The following is a 20,146-nucleotide window of genomic DNA, read 5'->3' on the forward strand; positions in this document are numbered from 1 at the left end:
TTTGTTTCTATTACCTTCCTTTTTACGCTGTTTCGAAAAGAATGACTTTTTCCTAATTTGGCAATTCTTTGATTTCAACATCATGTGTTGCATGTTTGAGTCCACAAGATTAAAGAGCATTTTGGTACATTATACATCTTTCTTTACTTTCTTAAACTCAGTGTCAAGTCAAACTAAGACAAACAAATTGAAACGAACGGAGTAACAACCTTTAGTCATTTTTAGTATCAACTCTACATGCAGGATTACAATATCCCCTAACCAGCAAGAATACACATTCATACATGCAGTTGAATTGACTAAAGACAGTAAATTCATTATAAGCATGTCATAAAATTGCACTCCTTGTGAATATACTATATGCATCACACACACATACTATCAGATAAAGAAAGGAGTTTACTTTTGTACTGTTGTTAGAACTAGATTTAGACTCCTCAATAAGCACAATGTGAATGAGGAAGAAAGTGTATATTTTGAAAGCATTTCGATATGATGCAACTCTATCAGCAAGCGAACACTCATCCTCCTCACTGTCATTCTTCTCATCATCAGCATTTCCATCCTTCTGCTGAGATACCCTCAAGAGGGAATCCACAGTGGGGAGCAGAACACTGAGATTGGACCTAAGAGACTCCACCAAATTGAGCTTACAACCAGGATTAAGGCAAGCAAACTCCTTCACCAGTGAATACACACGGTCAAACACATCATGCTCCTCCACACAGAATAGCTCTTTGTCCGATAGGTCAAAGGAGACGCCTGTTTAAATAAAAAATTTAGAGAACCCAGTTGCCTAAATCGAAAAAGAATGAGAACCCAGATAGAGAAATCGATAAAAGAAGAAGAACCCATTGTGAAAAAATGAAGAGCACCCAGTAGGTAAGTTCGAAAAAAATTAAAAATTAAGGAAAATTGACCTTTAAGCTGAAACCCAAGATTGGAAAAGAACTAACCTTTGACGAATTCTTCCAATTCAGAAGGACGGAGGTTGCTCAGTGAAGTGGGATTTTGAACTGGCAGACGGTTGCTATCCGACTCTTCTTCTTCCAGAGAGTATAAATTTGGGGGAAATATGAAAGGTGGAGCCATTTTAGAGAAATGGGGTCAAAGATTTGAAGAATTTCTACAGAAAATAATGGTGTAAAGTGTAAACTTCCTAGATTGGTTTGATTTGTGAATTCGCAAAAGCTTAAGCAGAAGGAAGAACAAGAGGTTCCTGGGAATGAGATGAGAAAATTTGAAATGAAAAAAGAACTGTAGGGGAGCGGGAATATGAAACCATTCATCCGTATATGTTTCGGGTTCGAGTCCCCTCGTATTGAATCGATACAGGATATTTTACTCAAATATGGAATTTTTGGTGTAAATTTAAATTTAGTGGAACTCCAATATAGTTATCGAATATCAGATGGAAAATAAAAAGAAATCAATTGTCTTTTATTTTTAGCTTTTCGTTCGGTATCCAAGATACACATCAAGCTCGATTAAATTTAAATTTAGATATTATTGAATTTATTTCTGAAGGCATCACTTCTAAAGGGAAATATTATATTCCTTGAGTTTAAAATTTGAGATTTCTAATTAAAGTTTGGATAATATCATTCATTCAAACTATAACTCAAGTTGGTCATTCATCTTAATTTTTAAATTGTTAATTTTTCATTCATCCTAATTTCTATTATTTTTTAGACATTGAAGGGCTTATTTTTTTTTTAGGGGTATTCTAATAGTAAATTTTATATTTTTAAGACTTAAAATTTGAAATATTTAATAAAATATCATTCATTTAATTACAACTCATATTGGTTATTCGTCCTAATTTATATTATTAAATAAAAAATGAATATTTATAATAAACATTAAATATCAACTTGCTAAAAGTATATTGATAGTATAACATTTATTTAAAAGTGTATATAACTTTAACCAATTTTGTATTTTTAAATTTTTTTTATACGTAAAATAAAAAATAGAGTAATACTTATAATATTTACCCCAAAACAAGAAAGAATTTCAAATTCGGACCCAAAATCCTGTCGATCTCTCTCGGGTTGCATTTCAATTGTAAGTCCAATTGTTTCTCTCTCTAGATTTTGGTTTCTGCTGTCTCTCATGAAGAAAAAACCCAAAAATCCCTTTTTGAATTGTAGTTTTATGATGGTAAACTGGGTTGTAATTTGTAAAGGAAGTTCAAAATGACATTGTTCTTTGTGATTGTTTTCACACTGGTATTTGTTAACTATGTGATGATAATCCCCAAAATTTGTGGTGGGTTTTTGCTAATATTTGTTAAAAATTCAATTTTGAATAGTTTTGTAAGAAAAGGATAAGGTAAAGGAGAGAAATGAGGCACCCAAGATGAAATATTTGTATTGTATGTTGAGTTGTTAGTTCTTGAGATGGGAAGTTATAAATTTACAATCTTTTACCAAACTCTTTGAGTTTATGGGACAGTGATTTTGATTGCTAACAAATAATTAAGTTTGGTTTGCTTAAATCTTCATCAATGAGGAGGTGTGGATGCGCTAGTGAGGAGGTGTGAGAGGTTGGTTGTAGTAGGAGTTAGGAGAGGTAGAGGTAGGCCGTAGAAGAATTGAGGGGAGGCAATTAGACAAGACATGACACAGTTTTAGTTGACTGGGGACATGACCTTAGATAGGAAGGTATGGAGGTCGAGGATTAGGGTAGAAGGTTAGTAGGTAGTCGAGGGTTGTCGTACTTCTAGTAGTATGATTTAGGTATCACATAGTCCTCTTTTCGCAATGTGTATCGATAGTTGTTGTTACACTTGTTTTGTACCTTTGCTATGTTGCCATCTCTTTTTCTTTCTTACTTTTCCTGCATCATTTACATTTCTTTTAAGCCGGGGGCCTATCGGAAACAGCCTCTCTATCCCGCAGAGGTAGAAATAAGGTTTGCAAAAATCTTACCCTCCCCAGGCCCACTTATGGGATTACACTGGGTATCTTTTTGCTGTTGTTGTTGCTTAAATCCTTATCAGCCTGTCAAGATTAGTCCTTGAGTTGGTTTTGGCTTGATGTTAGAGACGGAGACATATTGAGGATTTTAAGTTAGTGGGTGAGGAGTATTACTGTACTTGCTACTTGTTTGTGACGTTGAGTGTGAACTTAAACATTTATATACAAACAAAGATGAGATGCACAAATGGAGAAATGGTCATTCAAGTGTCTCTATGTGTATAGTAGCTACTCCTTTGTGACATCGAGTACTAAAATCAACATAGATAACCACTTAAAGATGGCACATACTAATGAAGAAATGGTCTTGTATGTGTTGAATCGATGTTGAATTGAAGGTGGTGGGCTCATCATCACCAGCTATCTATGCATAGCATCTGCCACTGGTTAGAGATCTTGATAGTTGACTCTCTTATTTTTTTGATAGAGTAGTTAATATCTCTAATAACTTACAGTCATTTCATCTAAAATGATATAATTAGTTCAGAGTTATTTATGTAGTCCACTTTGTTATTCCTTACTGTTATCTTGCAACGTATATCAGGTAAGTGTTTGTCTACTGATTTTGGCTGAAGGGTCTGAAAATTCAAAAGGGAGGAACAAGAAAAAGAAAGAAAGACATGAGTGATATAGTGGGAGGACCTGATCCTTCTGCAATTACTTCAGTAACAGCAGAATCATCAAAAACTACTGGTTTTGATGCAAATCGAATTTCTGAAGTGAAAACTTGGCTTACTTCACAATTTGACGCTGTGGGTAAAGATGTCCCTGATTTTGAGTACACTCCTCGAAGCATCGCTGAATTACACAAGATTGCCACTCTTTCGCAAGCCAAAACTCAAGCCTCTGCAATTGTTGCCAATGATTACNTGATTATGTGATTTTGATTGCAGCTGCTAGGATAAGAGAGATACTGGAGAGTGTGGGATTGGCCCAAGAGAGTTTACCATCTAATGTGGTTTCATCTGCACATGTTCTTGCCAAGGTTGCAAATTTGTTGGATGTTAGAGATACTGAATTAAGTAGGTAGGTCACCTTTTTTCACTAATTAACCTTTTTTTAGTTCTCACCCCCTTTAGTTTCGTTGTCTTACTAGGAGAAACATTGTAGTTTTCTTGTTGCAGTGGCAGATCTTTCTCTACGGAAAACAGCAGTAGAAGAGAAGAGAGCTAAAGTGCAGCAGGAATCAAAAGTTCTTCTTGAGTACACTCGAAAGGCAATAGCAAGATTGACTTATTTGAAAAGGTAAATCTTTTGTTACATCTCATCGCACTCATTCATGAAATAATGCTGTGGAATGGGGTAATAGATAGCAAAACTGGGAGTCAATGTTGTTATATCGTTGAGTTTGACTTCCTGGCACTTTCTTGCTGCCGTATTTTGTTTCAAGAAATGAATACTTCTCTTACCAAAAAGAAATCCTGGGTCTTTCAGTTAATCAATGCCATCTTTCATCTCTTAACTATTTTCTGTGTTTCGGCAGAACACTCTCACAGCTTGAAGATGATATTGCTCCATGTGAAGCACAAATGGAGAACTGGAAAACAAACTTAGCAATTATGGAGTCAAAAGAGAGGCAGTATTTGCAGGAGTATGGTTATTATAAGGTAACTTTACTTTTGTTTTAAATAATTTGCTGCAAGTTTATGGATTTCATTTTCTTCTCCCAGTTAAAAGTCAAGATGCTGTTACAATATTTAATTATCACATGGGTGGTTATGAGACTTCTTTTTATGTAGTATATCCTACAAATGTGGGCTTCAAGTTTATCAGTTTTCATGACGCACCCATTTTAACATTCAGCTAGTTTCCATGGAATATGTATGTATATATGTGCTCGTGTTCATGTATATGTGTATGAATTTCATATCTTTGAGTTGCATTTACTTTTGTGAAGAAGAAAGTTTGATGCAAAAGTCTTCATAGTATAGAGAAGATTCAATATCCTCAAGATGATAGTTTGCAACTTTTTGAGTGAGTGTTTTATTTTATTTCTCTTCCTCTGTGCCAAAAGAGATTGGAGATTTGTTAGTACCAGTTTTGTAAAGATGAAAAAGTCGCCCGGCAGTGTCTCTCTTCATGTATAATGCTAAATGGATGATCTTGTGCAAGGTAAACAGTCATGAGTTGGCTGGATATGACGATTGATGAAGGCCTCCATAGGGCTCTGCTATCTGTAAAGACCTAATCCTCCTTTTCTCCCTACTAGTGGACAAAGGTGAGCTAAATAGTGGTTTAATCATTGTAAGTTGACGCAAACCTTGAGTCAGAAGGCACAAGGCAGCACTTCTAGGACCAGATGTGCGATGACTGGCATGGGCTTATAGTAAGGTCACCTCTGGAGGACTGGTTAAAGCATGCATATGTACGATGACTGGATGAGTCGGAAGGCAGCACCTCTAGGACCAGATAAATTGCTTAGCAGGCCCAAATTATCGTTTTATGAAGCAGTAACTTATCTATATAATCTGTCATAAAAGCTACTTCTGCTGTGAAACATATTTTATTTGATGATCTACCCTTCAGCAGGCAATTTCTTCTGAAAAGGTTGGATCTTTTTTGCCTCAACATGCTAGAAACTTTGTGATCTGAATGTATTACTTGCACCTGCTCATAAATTTGTATTTTCGTATACCTGAAACCGTGAAGTGGATGTTAAAGGGTCTTTGAATGCAGGCTGTACTTAATCGTGTTGGTTACACCCCAGAGATAAGTCACGGGGTATTGGTCGAGATGGCAGAGCATAAGAAAGACTTGGAGAAGAAAACAAAACCAATTCTCGATACTCTGAGAAGCTACCAAGACTTGCCTCCTGTAACTATTTCTAAACATGACTAGAGTTCCATTGTTCTGCTCTCTTAAATTATATATGTTGTTGACTTTTTGAGACTTCCATTTGCAGGATAAAGCCTTGGCGGCGTTGGCAATTGGGGACAAGAAAAGGCAGTATGCTGCTGCTGAGAAGTATCTTGAAGATGTGTTGCAGTCTGCTCTTGCCTCCTCAGAGTGGAGTAGAATACTTTTCTTCGAACATCCATTTTGCCTTCACTTCAGCTCGTATTGCCTCGCCTGTCAAACATTTGGGAAATGAGACTGGGATTGATTTTCTTTCGACTCTTGTTCTATTTTATCTTTCACTTTTTGTATGTGCCATGCTGGTGTATTCCCAACACTGCAAAAAAACTCTTGAAATCGACTCATAATGATTTGTGTAATTTGAATAGGAAAAAGTTGTTGGTAAAGCCTGTTTCCTTTGTAGAGAGATTTGTTTTCTCCTTCAAATTCCAATCTTTTTACTTCTTTGAGAGCCTGAGAGAGGTCACACTTTTAGTTATCTTTAACACACCCCTCATGTTGCCTGATAAGGCTATGATCAACTTATACTTAATTATGCTTTCAACACGCCACCTGATAATAATATGTTGAAGTGTATGACCATCTCATCTAAAAGCTTAAGCCGTTAGAGTAAATACACTTTTATTTACGTAAAGTTCTGTCTTCAACAAATGTGATAAAAGGAGGAACATTTCTCATATGTGTCTAGGGGAATTGGCAAGTTATCTTTTATTTTCAATGTGTGGAAGACATCTTTTGGATATGAAACTAACGTAAAGGATTAATGCATTGACAGTGGAATCTGAATCATATCCTGATGGTTCACCTGGAGATTTTGATAAAAAAGACTCGAAATGAGCCCTGGATATAAGAAAATTAGTAGTCTAAGTCTTCCGAGGACATGACCGAGGTTGTGGAGAACGCAGATTAGCATAGAAGGATAGTAGATAGTTTAGCGTTATCTCGCTTATATCCTTCCGTACTAGTACTAGTTTTTAGTATTTCTCTTGTAGCTTCTTGTCCTTAATTTAGGTTTACTTTCTATTGTCTCTTGTATGTCGATTATCACACTATTTTATTGTAGCTTTTTTCTTTGTCATGCTCTCTATAGTATCTTCAAGCTGCTTTACTCAACACGGGGGTCTTTCAGAAACAACTCTCTATCTCTACAGGTAGTGATAATGTCTACGTACCCAGGGGCGGAGCCAGCCTTCTGTGAGGGGGGTCATCCGACCCCCCTCGGCGGAAAATTTTACTATTTATACATAGTTAAAATTATTTTTTATGTATATATAATAGATGTCGAACCCCCTTCGATTAGTTCGTATGTTTAGTTCTTCAATTATTGAACTCCCTTATTAAAAATCCTGACTCCGCCACTGTACGTACCTCTACAGACCCCACACGTGAGATTATACTGAGTATTAGAAAAGCTGTATTTTCCCTTTCTTCATTGCTCTTCTTTGTAATCATTGAATGTAGATAGTTAGATAACAAATTCATGAAAACTTATATGCAAAATAATTCACCAATGCTTCCTTTACACGTTAGTATTTTTTGTCGCTTAAAAGAGTATTTAAAAAAAGGGGAACAAGAGACAAAAAAGAGGATATATTTTGCAAAGATGAATCCAGAATAAATTATTATATCAATAATAGCCATTATTTGTGCAGTCACACTCAATGTTGCATTCATGCAAGACAAGCCAATCAAATTTTTCATAGCCAAATCATATTGTGATTAGAAAATTCTTCTTTAGAAAAGGGTGGGGGTGGGGGTGGGGGTGGGACTGGGGTGAGATCTCACCCCTTTCATTAGTTAGAATAAAAAAATGGCTATATTATAAGCAAACACCCCCCCCCCCACCCCCACCCCCACTCACACACTTCACAAGAAATCAAAAAACATCATATTCTTGATATTCTTGAAAATGTTTGTGAACATGCCTTGATTACTTTGAGAATAAAATTTTCACTATTGATCGATTGATGATAAGGATTTGTCACTAAATTAATGAAGCAGAAATTCGAAAAAATCTTAATAAATAGTCTCAATTTACTCTTTTACAATAGTAGTGTCACATTCCCCTACAAAGTCATTATTCAGATAAATGGATTAACTACTTAATTATAAGGTGAAAGTTCAAATCGAACAATATTAATTTCTTTATGAATAGTTGTAATTTGACTTCTTAACAGACTCGTTAGCTTCTCAACTAGATCGTGATTAGGAAAAAATTTCATAATTTGAGAGTACAGTTATTTTTCTTAACACCCGTTTAAAAGAGGGAACTACTCAACAAGCTATCACTACATTTCGAATCTCTATAATTTTGTCTCGAGAATAAATAAAGTTCCATAACTCGAACATCAACCTGTTACAAAACTTTAGTCTTTGATGGATCCAAAAAGCTTTAAAATTTTCATTGTTTAATCAGTTATTTCCTATTAAATTTATTTTTTGAAACTTCTAAATTAAAAGGCATAAATAATGCACACACCAAAAAAAGACATGTACTTTTCTTTCAATATATTTTGTGTCTATATATTAAATGCTATGAATTCAATTATATAATATTTAATTTGGGACAAAAACTGCAAGATGGAAATCAGGCGGTAGGATGTGGAGACAAGAAAATTATTGGTTGCAGAAAATAGTCCATGACATAAATATTTAAAAAATAATTAATTTATTTAATATAAATATTCAAAATAATTAATTTAATATAAAACTAAAAGAGTTGACAGGACATTAATTGGTGGAAAATTTGGCCTGCGTCCCTTGATTATCATCAAACGCAAATTAAAAACTTAGATTCTTTTTGTCTATTAATTAAATTTCAATTCCACCGCTAAACGCCCATAGTATTATGAGATTAAATTTATCTTAATGTTTTGATTGGAAGTACCTATATATATATATATATTAACAGATAATATAGCATATTATTTTTATATCAAAATCTTGATATAATTTAATCCTATATAGAATATAGAATAAGTTTTCTAGGTTAGAAATTCTAATTTAATCTCCCCATTGTAATATTAGATTATCCCCGTTTTAATCAAGCCAAATAACCATTAATTAAAGAGAACACAACTTTGTTTAATTTCTTTGCCCTAATTTATATAGCACGATTGAAATTGCAAGATTCAAACTTTTAAATTTTGATCATGAATTCAAACACAAAAAGTATAATATCTTGCTAACTTCGTGAGACTCTGTACGCAAAGAAGTTAGGGGAAAACGCACACTAAGATTCTAAATCATATGTTAAAATCGATTCATAAACAAGATGTTTATAAGAGAAATTTGATTATGGGAAATAATAGAAGGATTCATAAAATTCAAAACTTGAGAAGGATATTGCCACATAAATAAAGACGGAGAGACTATTTAATTATTGTCATCCAACACATAGATTAGACGGTAAAAAAAAAAGAAAATGAAAGATAGAGAAGAAACATAGTACTAATGAAAAATCGAGTAATTAATAATATCCCATGAGATTTCTTGACCATCATATATTATAATTTAATTTATCATTCCCATTTTTGTTTCATAATGATCATAGACAATTTTGTTATCTATATAGTAAAAGAGAAATTAGATAGATAAGCAAAAGATAGAAAATACTCATCATGAATATGGACGATACATCGACGATGGGTCAAATCCACTATGCCTATTTTGTTTATTGTGACTATTATCATGATCATCCTCGTTCGTCATTCTGTTGCACCCCATCTGTTGTGAAATCGAAGTACCAGCACCTAGATTCAAATACACCATCCTCGAGTCTAGATTGTGGTTATTACCTCCCACATTGGTCGCGCTAGAACCATGATCTTCGTTGTTTATAGGTTGGAATATCGCGGTGGAAGATGGAATGTTATTTGTATTTTCTTCCTCTCGCGAAATTACCATCGCGGCCGATTGAACTAGCTCGAGGCAAAGTCTTAATTTGTTAGGTTCAATGTGATTGAGCCCCGGGACAGCACCTTTGAATAGGAAATCGGAAGTTAGGGTTCGTAGAATATCGAGTGGAGTGATCCCATCCATCGTTCTAACATTTGGATCCGCGTGGTGGTCTAGTAGGACTGCCACCATGTCGGGTGACACCATTTCAGATGCAATGTGGAGGGGGGTTTTGCCAGCTGGACCGGCTGGGTGGTTCACGTTGGCTGCACCAAGCTCGAGTAACGCTTTCACAACCTCCCGGCTACAATTCTCGACCGCGTAATGTAACGCGATCGATTCATCGAGATTTAGTCCTTCTCCCATGACCATAAGTTTGACTAATTCAACGTCGGATGAGTCGAGGGCTCGTCTCATTCGTCTAATTTTTTGGTCCTCGAGCTCTGAGGCCGAACTTAGGTCGTGCTGGTGCTGGTGATGGTGATGGTGAGAGATCAAGGATCTTCTCGCTAACGAAGTTTTAAGGCGAATTTCCTCGATTTTCGCGACAACATCAATAGGAAGGTGTTTTGCTAAGATTTCAGGTGGAAGACCTGATTTTGCAACCAAATGGGAACAAGTAGTCCAAAGTTGAGTCATGTCTTGTTTTCTTGAAGCAATTAAAACTTTCATCACATCCTCAATTGAAGTTTTTTCGACCATGCTTGTCAATTGCTTCTGTAAAATCAAACACAATAACTACGTCTCAATCTCAAACAAGTCAAACAAATTTTTTTTAAAAAACACAAATGTCACTAATGTGATTATTTGACATATTTAGAAAGTAATCTTTCTTATCAAAGACCATCAAACAATTGAGTTTTTTATGCAAAATCTTGATTATATGTAGGGTAACATCAAATAATTCCATTTTTTAATATTGGTTCATGAAACCAAATTAGAAAAGTAGATTTGATTGGGGGTAAATAAATCACTATTGAAAGACATGACCACTGCAAAAATCAAGAACCAAATTTAGAAAAAACATACAGACAAGAGGAACATTTCAAGAAACTCAAAATCTTTTACATGAAATCAAATAAACATCTAATGAAATGACACAACTAAGAACAAGATTCCACTGTATATTTTTTCGAACGCTTCAAAAATATTGTATTAAATCCTCTAAAACCATGTTAAATTCAAAGGATCCATATGTGTTCAACAATATTTTCGAAGAGTCGGAACAACAAGACATAGTAAATCCGATAAAGTTAAAATAAACCTGAGTAAGCAAAGCAAGTTGTTCAACTCCAAAAGATCTAGCGGCTGAGAGTATATCAAGTGCAAGATCAACGGCTGATGTGCAATGTGTATGCCAACAGCTTCTCTCTCCACAATTAGGCCTTGGTTCATGTTTTTGTGGCACAATTGAAACTTGTCCACTATACAAAAATTGCAACATCAACAAAAACACCTCATATCCTACTGAGTTCACAGGTATTACTACCTGTGAACCACTGGTAGTACTAGTCCGCGGGCTTCCAAAGCCCGCGGAAGGGTCTGAGCCGCCACCAGGCAACTCAGGCCCGCAGAAGAATTTTCTGAACACAAGGCTCCTAGCTGCTAAGATACATCTATGAGCATGTACAAAACGGCCTTCAACACTAAAAGTAACATCACTAAAAGCTTGACCATTGATGAGGAGATTTAGATAATCTAAAGAGAGAGTTTTTAAGGAATCTTCAAGAGTATTACTCATATTGTTATAAATTGTATAGATGAGAAGAAAAAAAAGGTAGAGAGGAAAAAAAATAAATTTGGTGGATTTTAATTCACATAGTGGAAGATGATTTTGTGTTAGTTGTTTTTTTTTTCTAGTATAAGATGATGAAAGAAGTAGACTATTATTATTGTTATTTCTTGTGAGATTCTCTCTTTAGTGATGTAGTTTCTGTTTTGCTATGTGGATAGATATTTTTTTTGTGAGAGGGTGGGTGGGTGGCTATTATGGACGGCTGAGGTATTAAAAATAATAATAATTAAAAAAAATGATTTTTTAAATTTGTTTATTTACTTTATCTGTTTTGAAATGTTAAGACTTTACACTCTAAATCATCCTCATAATTTTAGATGTGGACATGCCTAAGTTAGTAATCTTTTTTTCACTTTCTGATTGTAGTAGTTTGTTGAAATGTGTTGAGACTTTATGCTCTAATTTACATTCATAATTCTAGCTAGGTGTGGACGTGCCTAACATATCAATCTTTTTTCACTTTCTGATTATAGTAGGGGTTCATATAGAATCGTTAAGTGTCATGAGAAAGATAGATATTGTACTTATCATTCATGTTTTTTACCTCTTAATAAAGATTTTAATTCCGCTACTATCAAAATGGTATATTGTTTAGAAATTGATTAAAATTTAAGTAAAAATTAACTAATGGTTAACTAAGTACTCCTTAATGAAAAGTTTGACTCTAACAATATCGATAGTATCTGATACAAATTTGAATTAGTCAATTTAGAAAATTAATGTGGGAGGGTAGGATAGGGAGATGGTCAATTTATGCCTAATGAAACATGCATATCTTTCTTGGGAAGGTATTTAATTTAGTGATCTTGTGAATTAAAGGTTCTTGGAAAATGTAGTATAATTTAATTAAATTTACATACTGTAAGCCTATCTAGCTACTAAGTTTTTCTTGCATTAATTATAATATTAATAGGTGCTATAAGCCTATAATTTTATGTGTAACGTTTCTTTCTTTTCCCTTTTGTCTACTTGTAATTAGTTGTATGTAGACTCGTCCTGATTCAAGGACAGATGAACGGTTATAATATCGAGTTCATTTAAATTTAAATTTGTGATATAAAATATAAATTTAAATTAAAAAGTTAAATAGTACTATATGTATGAATTCATAATATATATATATATATATATATATTATACGGTACAATGTCATTATTCTCGTTTGCTCCTGCACTCTTTGAAGAAGAGCGAACAGTTAAAAACCTGATTTATGTACTTATTTTTGTTTCATTTTTTTAATCTATAATAAAATGAATGATTTCTTTGATATTTACAAATAAATTTAACTTTAAATTTTTTATTTCATCTTTATTAACGACATGATTTTATATTAATATAAGTGTCATTAATTTTAAACGAACTAAAAAAAATAAAAATAAATTAAAACAGAAAAAATATTACTTACTATATTTTACCTTTGTTCACACCCTAAAAAAATTAGTAGTAACTCATAAAAAGATGAAACTTATTGTTCAAAGCGACTAAATTACATCAAGTGCTTAAATATTGTTTATTACTACTACACACAATTTTATTTAATAACCACTATATCATAGTAGCTTAGGATAAGCTGGCACTTCCTCCAAATCAAACCTTCCTGAATCAGAATTTTTATTTTATAAATTTTGATTAATATCTACATATATTTAACAATTAACAAAACCTATTTTGTATTCGAATATCATTTGATGAAAAAAAGTTATTAAGATCAGTTGATTCATATTCACAATTTGCACTCTACATAAAACTTTTTTTCTCATCTGGCGTTTGATTTATATATATTGAAGTTTGATTAAATTCAAATTCACATAAAAAAAATCTCACATTAAAGTGTAAAATGCTTTCTAATAAAAGCAAATTTGTACGTAAAAACACTCGAATCTAAAATCTCGGAAAAGATAAAAAAATATATTGTATAAATTGTTTAGAGCAATGAACAGAGGGAAAATAAGAGAAATAAAAACAAAAGGGAAGAAATGGAAGGGCAGTGATTGACAACATATCACATACTGTCTAATGATTTGACATCCTCCGATTTGACGTTTGAATTGTCATTTCATCACCCATCTCCCCTATTGGATCGAAATGGCGGAATTAGAAATTTTATTAAACATATTAAATATTTTAAAATTATATATTTCTAAAAAGTTGTAATAATTTATAAATCAACATAATATAATATTAACATGAGGTTTTGTATTCGAGGTTTGAGTAGAAAGTGATGTACCTTTAAAAGTAAGAACAGATTCAAAAGGTTGATTGAGGATTCATGTAAACTTGAATTCTATGATTTTTGTTCAAACTTCATAGATTTAAAATAAATTATTAATTAAAAATTCAATTATACTTGTAACATTAATATTAAGGTTACTATAAGAAGTTATAAACTTCAAATTCTAAATCGTATCTATTCAAAAGTGAAATTTTAAAAAAAGAATTCAATTTAATCAAACTCCAAAAAATATTAACCATCGGGTGAATTTCATTTTAATAGTTCAGTTTATTAGATAGCTATATCATTAACGAAAGTTCCATTTTCCCATCTTATCTCGCGATAAAAGAACAAACTTTTATTAAAGCATATAATGGTACAAATCATGTCATGTAAAGATATAATCTAGAAACTAATTTTAAATAGTTTTGCCGGATCAAGAAGCATTTTTTTCTTTATGACATCGCTTCACATAATGTGTTGTTAACTTTGTACGATTCTTTTTACAAACATACTAAAAAGGAAAATATACCGTATAAAATGGGAGACTAATTAAGATATAATAAATTTTATATTAGTTTCTCAACCTTTAGAATTTGGAGAAGACGCATTGTATTTCCTAGTTAGAAAGGGTCGGCCAATTTTGACTTGGCTGATTGACACTATAGAGTATAGACCAAAAATCTGACAAATTAAATTAGGGTTTGACAAAACAAGTCATCAACTACCCCTTCACATTAAATTTTTCAAAATCCTATTTTTATCTTAAATTTTAATAATTTCTTCGTTTCAATTAAGATATCTTATTTTTTTTTAGTTTATCTTAAAAGTTTGTTAGAAAAAATTATATTATGCATATAAGACAATATTGTGTATATATAGATCAAAATTAACTTTTTAGAGGCGTATTACAAAATTTTTGAATATTTTTTGTGAAATTTCTAATCACGACTAGAGAGCAACTCACTTTGCATATATATATTTTTTTCACTATGCAATAATTAATTTGATATACATTATATTCTAGTTAATTGTTTCAAATTTTTTTCATTGTATGTATCACAAATTCTAGCTGAGGTTGATCAAGTAAGAAATGAAAGATGCCAAGTGCCCAACATGTGTTGTGACTTGTGATACAGTGGTGGGACTGCTCGATCCTTAATCAGAGTTTTGATTTGAGCTTTGGGTATAGAAAAAATTTTTATTGGGAGCACAACCCCTAAATGAGCCTTAAATCAGTGCGCAATTCAAATTTACTCAGAGCTCCAATGAAGACTCCAAACATCGAGTGAAATTTTTTTAAAAAAAAAATGACAAGTGGTAAACCAAGTGGGACAGGAATCAATTAATTTTTATATTCAAGTTATTATTATCTTCAACTATACAAAAAGATTTCATAAGTATTTTTTTGGATTCATCTTTGACTCGAACAGAATTTCCTAATAGGGAAAAAGAAGTGGTAAAAATATTTACTGTTATTTTCATGATCTTTTACTACGTAACATTTAAAGAATATAATGATTACGACTTAAAAATAATGATTCCAAAGATTCCTAAAATTGATTTTAATTCTAGAGGCTTAAACTAGCTTGTGAGTAATTTTATACAATTTATATTGGCTTTATGAGTAATTATATGATAAAAACGTACTTTAGATTTAATTAATGAGAAATAAGTTTTGAGAAGAGCCATAAAAAGTAATGAAAAGGGGGACAATAAAGATATTTAAAGTGAGCTAGGCACTGATTAATTTTCTTGAAATAAATCTGGAATATTAAGTATAAATATTTTTTAAATGATCAAAGTTTAACTTACGATAGAATGTTAATTATTATTGAATGTGTAAATAAGGAATTATATTGATTCTTGAAAAGATTGCAAAATACATACACGATGTAGAATTATTTATATGATGTGAGATTTTTTGGGGGAAAATCAAATTCTATGATGAAGCGGACAATATCATACGATCATGTCAAGAGTGTTTTTTATCTAACTTAATTCAACAATTATATGAAATCGCGTGATTCAACTAGAAGAATATGGAGATACTGATATGAGAGTGTTGTAGCTCAATCGGTTATCATGCCAAAGATAGCTTGGATATGCACACGTACAAGATGAGCTAGCTCTAGGCTTCTGTGGCCATAAGTGCTCGGGCATATGGGTGATATATAGTGAATCTCAAAAATTGACTCGTGAATTGTGATAATAGGCAATTGGAATTTACTTCGAGGAGTAGATTCATAAGTGTCATAGTATGAGCTACGTGAAACTGAGTTTGATGGCGAACTGTTCGATGTCCAAACAAAGTTTCAAATTAATAGTTCAAAAAAACGAAAATTATAAACCTCTTAGAGAAAATAGTACGATGAGACTACACTCATAACGAACAATATCACTATCATAATTTATCCACATAGCTAACAACTATCCATTTCAAGCAAAGGCCACCAAATTGCTTTATGACCTTATTTGTTGATCATACTTACTTTTGAGGGAACATAACCCATAAGAGTATGTTATGTTAAAGCAAAGGCCACCCAATTGGAAAATCCACTTTCTTATTAACCCCTTTGACTTCTTCCTTTTTTAGACAAACTTTTAATCATAACCAAGTCCACAATACTTCAATCTTTTTGAGTGGCATTAAGATGATGACCTCCAAAATCCCATCTTTCAATTTGAGTGGAATTAAGATAATAATCCAAACTCAAAAAATACTAAATATAGATCGTCATAGACGACGCCTCCTAAATATAATGACAAGTTCAGAACTATGAGTAATAAACTTCAAATTCTGACTTCACGTTCTGACTAGGAACATGCATGGTAGGTCTATGAACTAACATCACATGGAGCCAAGTGATGAAAATGTATCATAGTATTTACATTTTTGTTAAGACAGAATATTTTGGACTTCAAAAATGAAGAATAGTATAGTGACAAATAGGAAAAGTTTTCTACTACTTTTATGACTAGTCTTTTTTGTCTTTCTGTACACTCACTTGAAGTATCACCAAAAATTGCATTATGATTGCATGTGAACCAAAAAAAAAATTAAAATATCTCAAACTTAGTGTAAATTACTATTGGTCATTTCTCATTACCCAATAAAATAAGTCATATGTGTTGTTGAAGACAATTCATTATAGAAAAGCATTTAAAAGAGAAAATTACCAAGTGGAGTTCACAGTGAAAATATACCCAAAATCTAGACAAGTAATTTAATTGAACTTAATTTCTCAATTTAAAAGGAGAAACCATCTAACAAAAATATTCCTATCTTCTTGTTCATACACCTAAATATTTGAAGGATGAAAATAAATGAGTCTGTTGATCGAATTGATCAGGTCATGGTAACTTATATTTATAACGTAGCACCCTTTTGTAAGAAAATTAAACGTCTTAGATAGGGACGATATCCAAATTTTCCTTGTAGCTAGTTAAATGTTTGGTTCGATCACTCACTAGGCAATACACCACTCTTTTATAGTCTTAGCCTCTTGTGTTCTACAATTTATTGTTTTAAATCATATTAATAAGATTAAGCTAGACTCGGCAGAGGCGTATCTAGGATTTTGAGATGATGGGTGCATTGTTATAAAACGGTTGATCTATGATATAAATTTGTTCGGTTCGACATTTAGAATTTTACTACTGAAAACCGTTAAAATTTTAAAATTAAGGTCTAAAATTAATTCTTATATATAGATATATATAGACCAATTACCACTTAGAGAAGTACTGTTATCTAATTTTAGAAAGAAAAATAAAGCGAGATAAATATCAAATTCAAATTTCTAACCTCGCGGAGAGAGATGCACCTAGTCATAATCGCATTATGTGATACTTCAAGTGTGAGTTCACACATCTATATTTCAATATTTTTTAAAAAATATAACACTATTATATATGATCTCGGGAGGGGACCATGGGTTCATGTGAATCCGATGACCCCCCTTAGATACGCCTTTGAGACTCGGTGACGCTCCCACCTACTAACCCCAGATCTCAAACTCATTCTAGTTACTTAATTCATTACTTAACGCTAGATCTCAGACTTACGTGTTTTGATCGTCTGAATCAACATGTTCTTGAACCACGTTTATAAATTTAACTATACCGTTTTAAATCCTGGTTTTTACCACTATACTCAATAATCATAAAATCCAAAAAAAGGTCAGCCCAAGCCAATGCATGAAACATTATTAGGTGGTCACTTCTTATTAAGATACCAACTTTGATGTGACAAGTCAATGCAAATGTGACAATTGCTAATGACAATATAATTTTGAGTGACCTCTCTATATATTTTCTTCTTACTTTTTGAAAACGCCTACCACACATATATACAATGAACTACTCCATCTTTCCATCAGTCTCTATTTTGGAAGATTTATAACTCCAGTTATGGTTCAGGTAAAGAGGTTCAGTGTGGCACTAACTTCAATGTTCCACTCACCTTATTCAATAATACGATTAATTTAAATTCGTGTATGTACTATATATGAAATATGTTAGTTATGCCATGCATGTAAATTAGGTTTTGCACTTAACTCAAAAGAGTTGAATTGTCCAAGTTGATCGCAATGAGATTCATCCCATTCATTACCTCTTTCACGCTTAGATTTAAATATTCTTTATTCAGGATTGAACTCACAGGTCTGTTGTGTGCTTATTCATGGACCGAGGTATTGTCAACCCCACTACAAGTAAAATATGTTGGGTTATGAAGGTGAATAAGACGTCATGTGAAAGCTTACAATTGCAAATCATATGGTTGACAAATCAGATACAATTGCAAAGCATAAATATGTTTAGGAGAAAATCCCCCCATAAATTAAACTCCTAAAAAACTACATTGTAGATGCTATTGTGTTCAGCTTTGAGAATAAGGATCTTCAATTTATAGATCTCCAAACTTTTCCTCTAAGGAAAGAAAAAACCAAATATGGAAGAAAATTATATTTTCCTTTCAGAAAAAAGTAAAAATATTTATGGTAATGTTTTGTCTTTTCTTTTAGGAAAAAATAAACTTCAAATAAGGTAAGAAAATCAAGGCAAAACCCTAACAAAATAGACACAAATTAGGTATTTGGCATAACTCACACACCAACAACTATTTTCCTAATAGTATACATTTTTTATATTGAATGATTCTAACGCAAAAAAATAAGATGCGAAACTTATAGGTCGTTATTGCTCCAACGCTATCTTTTATTTTTGAATGACTATACGAGAAATCAACGGAACAGAAACGATCCTTTTGGCTTTTGGTCGAAAAGAACTGATTCGTTATGATTTACAATATTTAGCGTCTCTTTCAATCTGTCTTTCTTTTTAAAAAAATAAATTCTTTTTGCCTCTCTTTAAAGCAGCTTTAGCTAACTGAACTTGTAGTTTCATTACACTATTCAGTCTCCTTTTCCTCTATTCTTCATTGACCACCTTTTTCTTTTTCTCTTTTTAAATTTTTCATCGGTTTCTGATATCTACTTTGGAGTTTTGTGTCGTGTAGGGCCTTATTCGAAGAGACACATTTCTTACTAAGGATTTTTCATATTCAAAATTTGAACTCGAGACATTTGGTTAAAGGAGGAACAGTCTCATTCCCTACATCATATTCTTGAGTGGTTATTGACCACTTTCCATTCACTCACAAATAAATAATTTATTTAAATAATCAGTCCAATGATATAACCAAAACTGAATTGACTTTTTTAGGGGGAAATATTTCATGGGCAAGCGCCTATGTAATATGCTAGTTAATTAATTGAACAACCTTTTTTTATATATATAATAAAAATAAAAGTCATGTAGATAAATAAGTTCTAATCTAGTGAATAATTTGATGTAAACATCAAATAGTATTGCTAGTAAGATCTTTAGATAAAAAAAAAGGAATGTGCGTGTATACTATTATCAATATGAAAACGTTCGTGTATCATTGTATTTATGTATGATATATATATATATATATATATACACTCGACAATATTGGTTATTGTATATCTACGAAAATTTGTACTTATGTATATATATACGAATTTTAATCATATGCTAATAGGAGACTAGACGATAATCGACTAGAATAATATACGTATATGGTAAAAACTAATTAGATAAACAAAATAGTCAAAAAGTATCCAGGATTTGTAGGTGCAGTACTACCATGGGACAAAGACATAATGGCAGTAGGTTTGAAGAAGATTAATTTTGAGCAATAAATGTACAAGCGTGGTGTTGAATAGTCATGTCAATACATTAAACTTCATTTATTTTCTTATGATATCTTCTTATAAATTTCTATTTTCGTTAGCGGAGTGTTCGAGTCTGTTTGTGTGCATCTAAAGACTGGCTGATGGGGTAGAACAATTTAAGTGGGCGTGGATTAGGTATGGA

General features: G+C 32.4%; 3 protein-coding genes across 7 annotated transcripts in view; 1 reads left to right on the top strand and 2 right to left on the bottom strand.

Annotated features, from left to right (window-relative positions):
* LOC125864663 (condensin-1 complex subunit CAP-D2) overlaps positions 1 to 1,148 on the bottom strand; it is a 28,898-nt gene extending 27,750 nt beyond the window's left edge. The window contains exons 1-2 of the mRNA XM_049544690.1: positions 957 to 1,148; positions 404 to 762 (exon numbers count right to left, since the gene is read on the bottom strand). Coding sequence (XP_049400647.1) covers positions 404 to 762; positions 957 to 1,092 — 495 coding nt within the window. The 5' untranslated portion in view covers positions 1,093 to 1,148. The remainder of the gene's footprint in view (positions 1 to 403; positions 763 to 956) is intronic.
* Positions 1 to 6,223, top strand: part of LOC125864674 (AUGMIN subunit 1) — a 23,555-nt gene extending 17,332 nt beyond the window's left edge. For 2 of the 5 annotated variants that reach the window (XM_049544701.1, XM_049544703.1), the window contains exons 6-7: positions 5,658 to 5,795; positions 5,884 to 6,223. In XM_049544701.1, coding sequence (XP_049400658.1) covers positions 5,658 to 5,795; positions 5,884 to 6,072 — 327 coding nt within the window. In that variant the 3' untranslated portion in view covers positions 6,073 to 6,223. Of the gene's footprint in view, positions 1 to 3,874; positions 4,008 to 4,091; positions 4,227 to 4,464; positions 4,589 to 5,657; positions 5,796 to 5,883 lie in introns of all 5 variants that reach the window. The other 3 variants (XM_049544700.1, XM_049544704.1, XM_049544702.1) reach the window with 3 other exon arrangements.
* Positions 6,224 to 9,420: 3,197 nt separating this feature from the next.
* LOC125864668 (BTB/POZ domain and ankyrin repeat-containing protein NOOT1-like) lies at positions 9,421 to 11,673 on the bottom strand. Its single transcript, XM_049544694.1, has 2 exons — positions 10,999 to 11,673; positions 9,421 to 10,451 (listed from the first exon to the last, which is right to left on the bottom strand). Exons 1-2 carry the CDS (start codon positions 11,473 to 11,475, stop codon positions 9,456 to 9,458), a joined length of 1,473 nt encoding a protein of 490 aa, XP_049400651.1. The 5' UTR covers positions 11,476 to 11,673; the 3' UTR covers positions 9,421 to 9,455.
* Positions 11,674 to 20,146: the final 8,473 nt, after the last annotated feature.

Source organism: Solanum stenotomum, chromosome 5 (genome assembly GCF_019186545.1).
Source record: "Solanum stenotomum isolate F172 chromosome 5, ASM1918654v1, whole genome shotgun sequence".
Classification (NCBI taxonomy): Eukaryota; Viridiplantae; Streptophyta; class Magnoliopsida; order Solanales; family Solanaceae; genus Solanum; species Solanum stenotomum.